Source organism: Cupressus sempervirens, chromosome 2, assembly GCF_028749045.1.
Source record: "Cupressus sempervirens isolate cs-2001-9-10 chromosome 2, ASM2874904v1, whole genome shotgun sequence".
In the NCBI taxonomy this organism is placed as follows: domain Eukaryota; kingdom Viridiplantae; phylum Streptophyta; class Pinopsida; order Cupressales; family Cupressaceae; genus Cupressus; species Cupressus sempervirens.
The window spans coordinates 634,546,868-634,562,291 of record NC_143119.1 but is presented as its reverse complement, the minus strand read 5'-3'; the positions used below and the strand labels follow the sequence as shown (position 1 = coordinate 634,562,291).

At 30.8% G+C, this 15,424-nt stretch overlaps 1 protein-coding gene across 1 annotated transcript; it reads right to left on the bottom strand.

Annotated features, from left to right (window-relative positions):
• Positions 1-5,739: 5,739 nt before the first annotated feature.
• On the bottom strand, positions 5,740-8,848 carry LOC149574971 (C4-beta,C20-epoxidase-like). The gene is made up of 3 exons (XM_089814816.1): positions 8,326-8,848; positions 6,265-6,577; positions 5,740-6,144 (listed from the first exon to the last, which is right to left on the bottom strand). The coding sequence occupies exons 1-3, from the start codon at positions 8,700-8,702 to the stop codon at positions 5,896-5,898; spliced, it is 939 nt and encodes a 312-aa protein (XP_089670942.1). The 5' UTR covers positions 8,703-8,848; the 3' UTR covers positions 5,740-5,895.
• Positions 8,849-15,424: the final 6,576 nt, after the last annotated feature.

Sequence of the window (15,424 nt, the reverse complement as noted above, 5' to 3'; positions counted from 1 at the left end):
TTGATTCATGGTGACCAGTTTTGGGAAAACAATCATAAATTTTTATTGTGCCATTGGATCTTGCTATAAATTGGAGAAATGATATATAATTACCTATAATAAAATATTAATGATGGGATTGGATTGATTATGAATATTTGAAGAGTTATTGATGATTGTTTATGACTATATTTTCATGACTAGAAAAGATTTTATTTCACATGTCAATGCCTCTATCATGTTGAAGAAATTGTGCTGATCATTGAAATCTATGGTTTACTTGAGGGTTCTTGAAGGGTTTAATAATGATCCTTTCATCACACATACATAAAAATGGTGAACAAGTATATTAGTTCTTTCCCCCGATGTTAATACCCCATACATATTTTGTGTCATAAATCTTGGTGCATGAATAATCTCAACAATCTAAAAATATATATCTCATAGTTTTCTAATCTATCATCTACATATTTATAGGGTTTAAATCCAATTACAATATGCCATCTTCACTCATATAGACACCAAAGTGTAGTCTTCCAAACAATGACTATGATTATAGTCCTAAGACACCATGCTCATCCCTTTAGAGACTCATACGCTATGGAACCAAATTCCATCAAGAATGTAGCTTATGATTTTCCAAATGAAATAAGTTTAAATAAAGATAGATACAAAGATTGGATTAACTCCATATTTAGTTTTTTAGACCATGAAGCAATAACTTGTAGTGTGTTATGTTCAAAGCACAACATCATGAAATTGTTGGGATTTTCAGGGCATTCAATGTATTGCAAAGTTGTGCTTATAGTAACAGTCCTATTATATTATTTTAGACTCTATACGATGGTAAAATTAAGAAACAAATTAATAGAGATTGGTGATTCAGTTGAGGCACCGTAAAGTTGGGAAGAGTTAAGCCTTATGTGGATTTGAAAGAGGCACCCTACATTGGGGAAAGAGTTAAGCCTTATGTGGATATGAAAGAGGCATCGTATATCAGGAAAAGAGTGATGCCTCATGTGGATACAAAAACAAATTTGGTAAGATGTCATGGTTTGAATACACCCAAAATAAAATATTAGCCTCCGAGTACAAAAAATAGTGTACAAAATCTCTAATACTTTGTATTCACCTTCTCAATCTCAAGAGACCAAGATTGTTCTATCAAGGACTTCTCCCAAGTTTTCCAAAGGTAGCCATGTGAGTGTGACAATTAAAGTGATTATCATTTACAACCATTTCAACATTATATAGTTTGAATGAATGGTGTGTGGATAGTTCCATGGGCTTATAGTTAATTTAAAAAACAAAGCAAAATGTCTAGACTGGTGGATATTCTGTCGAGAAAAGCAATGCTAGATGTTGCAATTAGTCATGGATTTAGCGGGATAAGTACAATTGAGAGTGGTTGAGATTATAATGGCATCGTCGAGTATGACAGTGATGTTACTGGTGACAATTCCATAACTGGTATTAAGGTTCAAATTTTGTATTCATTGTATTCATTGCGAATAAGCATTATCAAATTAAATTCAAATATAAGAACATACATTCTGATAATTATATGAAATATTGCATCATATATATGATATTGGAAAAAGATGACATACTATCTACCCATAGGTTAATCATTGGTTTAGGTAAACATAAGTTCACAAATGTTTTGATGAAAATGAAATAGAGTATAAATAAAGTTTCTAAAACTATCATGAAATAGAGGCAATAATTAGCCTCATCAATTACTAATAATGGTATCAATACTATATTTTTAATTTAAAGGTTTTTATTCCTTTATTTCTTATAATTGGAAAGAAGGTGGGTAGTATTATTACATAAATGACTAATTACAATAGGAGATAAGTTATCTAAGTTGAAAAAAAGTATTGAAAGAGATCAAAGAGGATTTATGTGCACCTACAATTAAAAAAGAAAGTGTGTTGGTACAAGTTTCATTTTTTAATTGATAAAATCTCAAAAGTAATTATAACTACAAATCTTAGATCCCAAAACTATTATCTATCTACAAATGAAGTTTTAGCTATTTTTGGGAGGAACAAAACATTTGGACTATTGTGTACCCTTTGTTCTAAGGTGGTATACATCACATAATGAGTTTCTCAAGGAACACGAATGATACAACTTTTGACAACTAGTTCTTGAGTCTTCCAAACTTACATTTTAAAAAATTGTGAATGTGGGTGGCCTATATAGGAGTTTAAATTGGTTGACTCCATGTTTCATTGATTCCCACCTCCACATATATATCAAGTATAATGGTGGTAAAGTGTGTAATGATTGTGCATCTAGAGTGTGTCTAAATATCTATGAGCTAAATTGATGCAAATATACCCTGTAGTGTAAACCCCATATGAGAAGACAATCAATGCTTGATTGAAAGCATGTAAATAATATAGATCCAAAGAAAAATTGCATAGATCTAATATATGAAAAGAAACCATACCCAATCCTAAGAGGAAGAGTAATTAATCCAATCATTGGTCAGTACTAATATCCTAGTAACCATCACAATCCTTTTGAAGCTTCATGTTGATGTTGAAATGATTGATTTTCTTGATAGTAGATTGATTCAACCTTACTTAACAAGTACCCACTTCATAGTATGTCTTCAAAATGGGGCTCCAACCTTGAAATTTCTTTCATCTTATCAAAATAGAGTGTGATGATTTATTTAATACAAAATTGAAGATAGAATTGAGTGAGTTGATTGTAAATCACAATCCCCTACTAAATCACTAAGTTACGATTCCAATTCAAATTTGGACTCAATCTTTGGGGTAAATAATGATTGGAATGTTTTTTATTAAGAAAATAGGTTTTGAAGGGGCCCTAAAACCCTATACAAAAAATATTTAAAGATTAAACATTACAGACCAAGAAACTACAACCCACAAACAACAGAGCTAGCAACAAAAGGCCAACAAACGAAAGACAACACATAAAGCCAACAAACTAGAAGAACACAAAAAAGCCAAATGGAAACAGAGCATTAATCCATTTTAAAATCATTTTTTCTACTTGTTCCTGCAACACATCTAGCTTCTTAATGACAACTTTGATTTGTTTGATCTCAAAGGAAGCCCTAGCCGCCATCTTCTTAGTGGTAGCTCTGGTAGTTTTGGAATGTTATGTGCCCAAGTATATAATGTTTGAAACATAATGTATGTCCCAATCAAGGCCCAAATTAGGACCACATATCCTGATCAATTAGGGGATGTGTAATTACAAAGGCACTCAATTTCAAGGTTGAGAAAAGACACTAAGGCTACAAATGATATCATAGGGCCTAGGTAGTGAAATCAATTATTTGATTCTAGGAAACTTTGAGAAATGCACTTAGAAATAAAGGCTCACCTCAATTTTAAATGAAATTGAATTGATAGAAGAATGATATTCAAAATTAGGTGTTTACTAAGCGCAACTATGAAGTCATATTAATTTGCAAGCTACAAAGAAAATACACTAAGATAGGTGCTAAACAATTGTGAAATTGTACTCCACTTACGTACTTACATTTTGAGATAGTACATATTTATTATTTAATAAATCTTCGGGGTTGTTCCTTTAAACATCTCAATGTTAGATTTAATTATTCTTCACACAATACAAAATCATGAAAAGAACTTGCATAACATAATAGGTTTTTTAACAGGTTTTACAACAGTATAGAGGTAGATCATGAGGATTAATTAGTGAAAATCAAATAAAAATATATCATGGTATGCTAAGTTATATTTTCATACAAACTTGTACAAACATGATATTCTATGTGGAGAATTGCTACATCCTTCAATGATAGTATTCATCTTATGTTGAATTAGAGTTATTTTGTTGTCATTTTATTGCAAATGATTGTTGCTATTGACGAGGTACAAACCTATGGTTGTGTAAAATATTTGAGATTTGATGTTATACAGTAAGTCTCAAATCATCTTTATCTCTTGATTGGTTGTCTACTTTAGTTGAACTCCATGTTGTTTCATGTCATAATTCTTGATTAGTATTGTATGATATTATTACTCTTGAAGATTTTACCTAGGAACATCTACGATGCTGTCAAAAGAAAGTCACACATGTCTCAAGCCCCTTAGAATGCTCAACCTTGATCCAATGTCTGGGCTTCTAGTAATGTGGTCGACATGGTGAGATATCACTCATCACGAGATATCAAAAGTATAAAAGTGTTAACCCAATGTAATGACATGACAAACTAACATGCGCCCATCTAATTTGATGATTCCTGTTGTTTGCACATGATTGATTTTACTAGAGATAAAAATAAATTGATCTCTCATGTTTGCTCATTTCTTTTGACTTCTAAAAAAATGAATAAAGGAGGGGAAAAAAAACCATTGAGAACACAAAAAAGGGAGAGGAGGGAAAAAGTGTCAAGCTTGCATACCAATGATACTCACAAGAACCTTTGGGTTTCAATTTTCAATTTCGAGCATATGTTGTTTGACTTTGTAATGATTTGGGTTCTTCTAAAATGTGTAATTAGCACTCATAATATTTGTAGTATGTTTGACTAATAGTACAATCAAACTTAGTTGAATATCTCATTGAATGTTCACTATTTTTTTGAAGAATGTTGTTAGTTTCCACAAATTGATGTTTTTAAAAATAAATTATTTATGGTTTATGGTATTTTTTTCAACATAATAAGAAAGTGCATATGCATTATTAATGGTTACTAAGTAGATTTAATTAATATTTAAAGCTATTTATATTTATTTGTTAAATGTGCATGTAGAGCCCAACTTTCTTATATAATTAGAATATCATAATCTTTTGTGCTATGTTGATTATCGTATCACCTTTGATTTATTTATTACACCTTTTCAATGATTTCAAACACTTTGTTGTTTGATTGGATAAAGGCATTGATTATATTCTTGTTTTCTCTCCCCCGCGATCCTCAACGCAAATAGAATCAAATCAAACTATGTCCAAGTTCATTAGTTTACTGTACTTTGTTTTCATATCTATATATGCATAATATCATAAGGGATTGTCATAAAATGCACCTTCAAATGCTCACATACCAAGCTATAGATTTATAAGATGTTTATTTGCATGAAATGAAAAAACTATCACATCAATATATTGTGATGCAAGTATTGGCATATAATGTCTAATAGGTATACCTTGCATTGAGGGATCCCCCACTTTTTCTATCATCACCCCAACATCTTAGGGAAACCCCACTGATTTTGGAAAGCAAAAAGTGTAGGAAGCATTACCCACCTTAAGCATTTTTCATTAGCTACCAAATTTGTAGATAGGTTTGTGACAATCTCCACGAGTTTGACACCTCTAGTGCTTGATAGATTGCCAAAACTTTGAGAATTCAGGCTTACAACTTGAACAACCAACGCATTATATTTGAAAAGTTAAAGTGATTTCAGATGAACTATCTAAACAAATCAAAGATTAAAATATGGTTTTAAATATTTTCCAATTTGACATTTTAAAACCATGAACCTTTCCTACATTTATAATGATCCAACATGTCTTAAAGGTTCAAGTAGTAGAATGCAATGATGTTATAAGATGGAAGGAGAAAATATATGATAAAAGAAAAGAAATGCTTTAATAGATACATTCAATCACAAAATATTTAAAATTTGCAATATTTATTGGGAGCTATAGATAAGAACTAGCAAAAAACAATGCATCAACACCATATGCATGCTTTGTGTCATGATAACTTAGCACAACACACTTTTCTATAAATAGAAATTTGTAATATAAATAATTTGTTCTATTTATTTGAAACATTAAAGAGCTTCATGATCAAATGTTTAAGTTAAATGATCTCCAACCATATTAACTTATGATAATAGAATTACCATTGATTCATTATATAGAAGCCTTAGATACATCCCCTACTAAGAATCAATCTATGTTTATGTGGAAGGGGTTGGGGATGGCTTCATTTTTTATGACTCGTTGTTTATATTCTTTATATTCCTTGAAATGAAATGTCTTATACCGTCTTGGATGATCATCATCTATTATTTCTTCTGGTGCATACACTTGTGAATCATCTGCAAAGTGCATAAAGAATGCAATAGACAGTCGGCAATTCCATCCTTCATACTTTACTCTGTGCATGACACTCTTATATCTACAACTGCTCCAAATCTGTCATGCACACAAACACCACATATTCAAATATAACATTATTTGGCTAAACAAATCTCTAAGTTTACAAAATTTGTAATTTTAACACTTGATTTCTTTAAAAATATCTCTACATTTCACCTCCAATGCATCCCCAACATTAACAGAAAATGAATCTTTTAGAGGCTTGATAGAAGCCCACATTTCTTCCTTTGTGAGAACCTCAAGGCCTCCCATATGATCTTGGTATAGAATTGTCAAGCAAGAGAAGTCTTTGTGGCCTTTTAATGGCAATGTTGAGGTTGGTGCATTTGGAGGTGTATAATAATTCATGCGAAGATTTCCTTCCAATGATTTTTCCAATGCGACATTGACTCCCAAACTACCAACAATAAGCTTCACAAGTGTTTTTGCAAGCTCTTCTACCTTGCAACTGTATTCCTTCACTGCTTTACTGTAGAAGCAACGAAAATGAAAACAATTATTCTTTTTAGCACAAAATATTCAACAAGTCATTCTTTTAGCACCATTAGATTAACAATAAAAGTAATCTTTATAACGTTGAACCCTTCTCATATATTATTTGATAGTAAATCACAACTTCTTTGTGATTTCACATGTTTTTACTTTTATGGATCTCACTTGTTCTTTTGAGATATTGTATGCAGTTCAGGGTCTTGGGTTGCATTTGCATCAGATGGCTTTCTAATATCATAGTCTCAATTGGAGTTTCGTATGAAGATCAATGGTAAAAACTTTTATGACAGTTTTTGGCTTGGCTCTTGGTTTTGTTTCCAACACCAAACAATGAATTGTATGCATATGAGTTTTGGGCTCTTTGTAATCACAATATTCTCGATTTGGGAATCACGAGGACAAGATTTATTAGTGTTGATAGATACTCTCTCATGATGCAATATTTCTTCTTCTACATCCTTTTTGTATTAGGCAATGACTAGAGTTTTTCTTTTCTAGTTCTTTTCTCCGGAAGCTATTTCTAAACTAGTTGTTATTAATATAAATATAATGTTTTGCCAGAAGAAAAAAGAAAGAAAGAAAGAAAGAAAAAAGAAAAGAAAAAGAAAAGAGAAAAAAGAAGCTGAAGTAATCCTCAAAAGATTGATGTTTTATCTACAAGATAAAAAAATGTCTTTATTTCTATGTTAATTCAAATATTTATATTGAGTATATTGAGTTCGTGACAGATTTGGCATCATATGTTGATCAAGTTTTGTTATGAGAAATGATCTCAAATTGTTAAATTTGTTTAAGTCTGAATTGGTTATTGGAATTGAAATGATTATTTTTGGTGGGGTTTATAATTGTTTAAACATTGAAATGGTAAGAAATGTCAATGGGTCTAGTTTGTTGGTGATGTTTAATGATTTTAACTGAATCTTCTCAAGTGTCCCAAACGAACTTGTACAGACTTGAAATGGTACATGTAAAGAGTGATAGTTTTTTAAGAGTTTTAGACTACATTGTTATATAACAATAAAAAGATTTTCGAATATTCTTAAGAAAAAAATAATTTTGAAATCACCTTCATTGATCAAAATCTAAAACGTTTACAATAGTTATGAGTATTTGAAGAGGATATGGTATATGATGATAATAATTGTAAATCAGTACTATATAACTGAGTAATTGAATGAATAATAAACAACAAACAAACTAGATTTCTATTGTTCAGGAATGATACATACATAAGATTTCAAATTATGAATGAACTAATTTAGTTATGAAAGCTATCAAAATATATCAAACTTATTTATATCCATTTTACAATTTTGAATTTGATTAGTTGTCTATCATGACAAAGAATGGAAAAACTGAAAAGAAGAAAATACAAAAATGAAATGCTAGGCACAACGAGGAATTGTTATTATTTCAGCCTGGTTATTTATTGCTGGTTGTTCTTGAGCTTTATTGTTGTATCTATTATATGATATTCTAAGCTCTATAAGTTTGTATTTGGAATCAGAATCTTAGCTCACTTTATATAATAATAATAAATATAGATAATGATAACAAATACAAGACATTAGTTTAAAAAGCCAAGATATTTGATTTAAAAAACCATTATAAAAAAAAACAGAATTCAATCTTTATGCATCAGTATTAGCTTATAAAAATCTTCAAGACTAAAGACTGATTTTTTAGACTAAAAAGTTAAATAGTGAAAATGACACACAATCATACCAGAAATCCGGATTCCTTTGAGGCCATAGAGCGTCTGAAATCCTGTGGACTGAATCAGAAAGCAATAGACGAGAGAAAGACACGGATTCCCTGTATGGAAACGTAGCAGATCGCCCTGTGTAGCCATCGAAGTATGTGGAAAAAATGGCCTTTTCTTTCACTTCTGTAGGCAACGTAAATAGATCGCGAGAAACTGAATCAATCGCCTGAATGAGATGGGATTCCACTCCATGATTTATAACATTGAAAAATCCCCAATTCTCACACGCCTCTCTGATTATCTCTGTGAGTTTTGAATGCCCCTCTTCTGAATTTAGCAGAGCCAGATCTACAATGGGAAGCTCAATCTCACTCTCCTCCGTTTTCATGGCAGCCATGATTGAAAAGAATGAATGTTTTGCCTTCAAAATAAGTTGCAGGCCCTACTTCAATGGCCAAATGAGAAACCCAACATTTTGTAGCCAACTACCATCTCAGTCATTAAATCAATATTTTACCGGTTTTTTATTGGTTTTAAGACGAACTCATCTAAATCAAAATTACACTTCATTCATCATTGATTTTCAGCTAAAGAGAATGAGTTAGGTAGCCTCGTGTCTCTGTATCTGATTGTCAGTTGGTACCAACTTTTGATCTTGAATAGCTAGTGCACAAAGATGGTAAAAGATAGGATTGAATATATGAACACTAAAACAATGAATTTAATGGTCCGTTTGGTTGCTGCAATAGGAATAGAAAATTAGAAATACATTTTCTAAGTGTTACATTTATCTGTTTGGTCCGTGAGCATCACCTAGATCCAATGAGTGCTAAGTGTTCCATTTATTCTCATGAGAGATGGATTCATGTTGAATCACTACTCATGAAACATGGGTCATCGAGTTTGACTCAAAATCACACAGTTAAATCCTGATATTCACATCACAATTTGACTAGCTGTGGAAATCATCTCCTACTTATCAATACATTTTCTATTTTTCGTTTGGTAGTCAATTGGAATAAGAAATAAGAATAAATATTCTCGTTTTGCTTCTAAAATGAGCTTATACCCATTCCAAAAAATAGCTGTTATGCATTCTTATTCTCCATTCCTATACCTCCAACCAAAGATATCCCAATATGCATTCCTATTCTCCATTCCTATGCCTCCAACCAAAGATACATAGGAATTATATCTTTGGTTGGAGGCATAGGAATGGAGAATAGGAATGCATAGTAGGAATAAGAATGACTATTCCAAAATTTTTGGTTGAGGCATAGGAATGGATAATAGGAATGCATATTGGGAATATGAATGACTATTCCAATAAAAGTTATTTTTTAGAATGGGTATAAGCTCATTTTAGAGGCAAAATGAGAATATGTATTCATATTCCCTATTCTAATTGATGCACCAAATGGAAAACATAAAACATATTCCTAATTTCCTATTCCTATTCTAGCAACCAAATAGGCTAATGAGAAGAAAAAGGTGTTCGTTTATATTTAATAAGTGTTGTATTATAGCAGGAGTCTTGTCTATTTTATTTTATTTTAAATTACAAAAATTATGCTTTATGATTTTTGATAGATCTTGTTAGGAGATTAAAAGCTTAGAATGCACAACTAAATTTTTTTGAAAATGTAAAATGAATCTATAATATTAAAATTAATTTGAAATATAAACTTAAAATTCAATTTAATATTAATGAATTTAATTTTCTTATTTTTTTTAAATTAGTAAATTGAATGATGGGTCCAAAATAGATATGTATTTATAATTTATAATAAATTATAAATTGTATGTTTCTTTGTAAAACAAAAGAAGTATTCTCTAAAATTCATAATAGATAGATTTATAATTGTACTAGTGTTTATTAAAATTTATAAATTCTTATTTCAAATTTGTTATAATATTTGATTTACAATAATACTATAGATTTTACATATAAGATTCATATGTATCTCTCTAGCTTTAAAGCATTAGAAAGTTAATCAATAATAATTCTTTATTCTTATTTTGTATTGGTCAAGAGAAAATTTATTGGATTTAAGAATGGAAAAATAACAAAACTCCAAGTGAAAAATGAAGAGCCACTGAAAAAATAGATATACTCTAAAATAAATTCAATATGAAAATAAATAAACTAATGAATAATATAAACACTCTCAATGTGGCCTTTTGAGCTGAAAAAAATAGAATGAAAGTGAAGCAAAAACATAAGTTTCCACCTATATAGGGGGGATTGATAATGAATATATATGAATTTTGAAATCTATCTATTTAAATATTGATTTCTTTCTATTTGTAACTCTGTTAAAATCATTACAGTTTTTCAATTTAATGAAGATCTAAATTTATAGTTTTGGATCTTTTCTATAAGCATATATTTGGCCTAGTATGTTATGTTCTATGTTTTTTAATTTTGTAATTATTTGTAACTCAATTAAAAATAATAGATACTTGAGACATGATAAAAAGATATTGAAGTTTTATAGAAAACACACTAAGGTCCCTCTTAGATCTTTCAAAAATCTCTTCATTTCTCTTCTTCCAGATGAACCACATGACTCATTAGAAAAGACAGACAAAAATCTATCAAGCTTGTCATCAAAAATATTAACAAAACTAGTGTTAGTTTGTGGTGATTGATTAGGGAAGTGCTGTACATACTCCATACTCCATAATACTCCCTAAAAAAAAATTGGGGCTATTTTATCAACATTTTATGGCCGACATGTTGTAACTAATTGAGCCTTTAAAGTGACAAAAGTACTTGTATAAAAAGGCTTAGATTAGGGATTTTTTCATATTGTGTGATGCGAAATTGCTTCTTGCAACATTATTGAGATGTAAGGGATTACAGATTGTAATCAGGTTATAATCACTGGATCGTAATAATATTGGACTTGTTGTTTGGTGGATGTAGCCCAGGGTTTGGGTCAACCACGTTAAATCTTGTCTTGTGTTCTCTTCTGTGCGATCTATTATTTTCTGATATTGTTTATATTTGTATGTAATTGTTATTTCTGTTTGAGGTTAATTCTAACAACCAACAAGAATCTCAATTCAAGAGAAGTTTAGAGGTTTGTTCCAAGAGATAGGTCTACCAAAAAATGAGGACCAAATCAACAATGTAAACTTGCATTCAAATAAAATATGTTCAATGGTTTTAGGGACATGGTGAATAGAATATTCAATCTAGGTAAGATACCAATAAAACATAAATTATAAGCAACAACAAGCTTCTTAAGCAAAAGAGTCCATTTGAAAGATCTTTTTGGGTTCATTGGGTTGGTGCCACATATAATTAAGGATGAAATGCCAATTGGAGTTTGGCTAGTTAAGACACCACTTATAGTTCAAATCTTTGAGAATAGTATCATCTTCTTTAACCATATTGTAATTTTTTTAGTAGAAATATCCACAAAAGAAGATCCATTCTTCCATTTAATTATGTTTAACATGTTTGTATAAGAGACTAGTTCATCAGTGAAGAAGGTGTAATGGACACCCAGGAATGCCCAAAAGCTGAACCAACTGCTGAAATTATATTAATTCTAAAAATGTTGCAATCAAGTACAAAGAGATGTATTCCAAAGGCCAAACCCTAAGGGAATGACATCTAGAATGTTACAACAGAGAATGAATGTCCTCTATTGCCAAAAAAAGAGTGTGATTCACATATCCAAGCTCATATCAAATGCAAGTTATAATCATTCGATACAATAATCCAATGATCAACAATGAGACTTTCACCCCCATTTATCCTTTTCTTCATCCTTTTCGAAGGAACTAAAACATTAATTAATTGCAAGAGCTAGAAGCTTCCTCCTTCCAATAATTAATGCATAGCCTAGAAATTCCTCCCTGGCAATAATTAATTAAATCACGAGAGGCTTCCGTTCTTCCAATAATTAATACATACCCTAGAAGCTACTCCCTTGTAATTAATAATTAAATTAATTAAATACAAAGTCACCTTTTAATTTTAATTGAATGACTTTATAAGAAATTAATTTAATTTCTTCTTATCCTCCACTTAGACTTTGGAGAACGTGAAGGCCAAAAGATGGGATCATTACAGAAGGGGCCCACAACTTTTTTGACAAGAGTATAGGTTTTCTTATGGTTCATTTCCATTGACAACTTTAAGGATCCATTTTCAAGCAAGAGATATACTATCATGAGTCCAAATTAATAAGTAAAAATTTAATATATTAATCAATTAAAAACATGTACATTATAAAGATTATGGATAAATTAATTAATACGATTCATCAATACTAATCAATCTAATTGACAATAATCTATGGTATTATTTTATTTGATTTTATTAATATTGAGATATTATTTTAATCAATATATAGTTCTATCGTGTTAATAATAAATAATAAGTAATATTAAGACAAACTCCTAACAAACAATAATAATTAACATTATCAGATTTCCACAATCCATTTGTAAAGCAAGTTCTTTTCTAGATTTGATCGTGTATGTTTTTTTAACATCAACATTTTAGATCACACTACATAATCCATCCAGGGATTTGTTTGGGGATGGATCATGTAGTATGATCCAAAATGTTGATGTTAAAAAATACTCACACAATCAAATCTAAAAAAGAACATACTTTAATAATAATAATATCCATGTTATCGATAATAAATAAAAGTAGTATTGCACCAAGCATTAGTAAGCATAGTGTTAAATGAATTGGTGGCTTATAAGTTGCATCCCTAAGGGTACACTCCTACTAGACACATATAAATATCAAATAAGAAGGATCGGTATAGAGGAAAAAGGAAGAAAGGCATTTGATAGGAAAGGTAAAACACAATTATTGTAAAGTAACATGCTCCATAGGAAAGAAGATTGATAACAAGAAAGTGTGTGACCATATTTATAGGGGGTCGAGCAAGTTGACTCGACAGAAAAATAGTTAAAAGAGGAAAGATATAAATTAAAAAGAAAGCTTGACAGTAGTATCAAATTTGTGTCACCTTTGGGGACAAGTAGAGGGTCACAACCAATGTCCCATGCCATTTGGGGAAGACACATGACTTGTTATTATAAGGTGATCGAAGGAGACTAGCGACATGAAAGGAACAACCTCAACATGTAAATATTTTTCACAATCTACATATAAGTGAAGGGAAAAAGAACATTTTTTAGTAGATTAGTAGTTATTAGTGGAATAATTATTTAATGTTTATATTTAATAATACTAGGAAAATAATTGAGGCCCATTAATGGGCCTCTAAGGGATAATTCTCAATCACTTCATCACTCTCAAGTAGTGTGGTGTCCTCTTGATCCAAGGTGGATAAAAATTAATTTTGATGGGGCTTCCAAGGGAAACTTGAGCCCTTAGAGTGTTGTTGTAGTTGCAAGACATGAAGATGGTAGTATAATGATATTTTGTGCCATGAGGGTGGTTGATGGTGTATATGAGCAATGTTAGTATGCTAATAGAAACCAAATTTAAATAAAGCTTCTACAAACTAAACAAAATTCATAAACTTCTAGATAGACTAAGATGAGCTCTCAATTAAGAATATGAGCCATTAATGGGCTCTCTCAATAAGAAGCTCTCTTGTTGAGTGGCTTTGTCTAAATAGATAGGATGTATGCTCAAGCTTATGCTTCAAAAAGGGCTTCAAATGGAGTTGGAATTTGGGTGTGAGTGTATGGTTTTGATGTAAAATGGCTTCTTAAAATGGCATTATGACTTTACTTCATGGATTGTGTTGTTTTGCAAAGGGGAAGGATACAATTTATAGGCAAGAGGCTTGAGGGATTGAGGCTAAGATGCAAGGATGGGGAAAAGCTCATGGAGGGCTCAGATTGCATGAGAGGAGAGCACATGGATTGTGCTTCCTTACAACCAATCAGGGAGTGACACATGCCACAGGGTGAGAGGATGGAGGAAAGGGGAAGGATGAGTCAACAAAGGAGGCTCAAGGGATAAAATCTTCATAAAGACCTTCATAATGGCTTGTAAGAGCAATGAAAGGGCTTTGGAAGAGTCATTTATGGCCTAGTGAGCTTCATAAAGTTTTATGGTTGGGATATTTTGAGGGAGATGAGAGGAATTTTGAATTGGGCTTGATTAGGAAGGTTTTAAGCTTGCTTAGGATTGTGCAAATGATTAGAGGATGGTTTAGGATGGTTTAGGATTAGCTTAGGGATAGGCAAGTGGATGGCATTTAATGAGGGTGGGTGAAGGAGGAGATATTTGTTAACTTTGGCTTGGGTTAGTAAGTCTTAACCCATGTTTAGAGAATGTGACAAGGTTAGGAGGGGATTAGGATTAGGTTTAAAGACATCTTCTAGAAGAGTCTAGACTTTGGATGAGGATAAAGACTTTCTAGAATAGTCTAGAACTTCCTAGGATAAGGATGAAGACTTTCTAGAAGAGTCTAGAACTTCTTAGAATGAGGATAAATTAGATTTTTAGGAAATAAATAAAGTTTTATTTATTTCAAGGGTTTGGGTTGAGGAGATATTTATTAAAACTTTTTTAATAAACATGAGGATTAATATTTAATCTTAATTAAATATTTTGAGTTGGGATTAGGGGTAGGAAATGATGGGATTAGCCTTTAATCAAAATTAAAGAAGGATTAGAAGACTTTGGAAGAGGTTAGTGGTCTTAAGGAAATTGGCCAAGCTTTGGGCAAAAAATAAATTTTTTATTTATTTTGGGTTTTTTGGTCAATTTATTAATTAAATAATTAATAAATAAGAAAATAATGTTTAAATAAGATTTAAACATTTTTATGAGGGATTCCTTAATTAAATATTTTAAATTAAGATAAAAGGATTTAATGGCATAAAAATAAATAAATTAATTAATAAATGATGATGTCATCAGGAATTTTTCAGAAAATAAAAATACTTTATTTTCTAAAGGTTTTTAGGTGTCTACAGATGGAGTGAACAATCAATTTGAACATCTAATCATTGTCAAAGTCAATTTGTTGTGTCTAAAATTGGGTGTGAAGAAGATTCATCTTAAATGGGATGTTGACATTACAGTCATGTTTGTTATTAGTGACATATACTTATTCAGATTGTAAGTATCTAATGAGCATATTGTACAGTGAACAGTGTTAA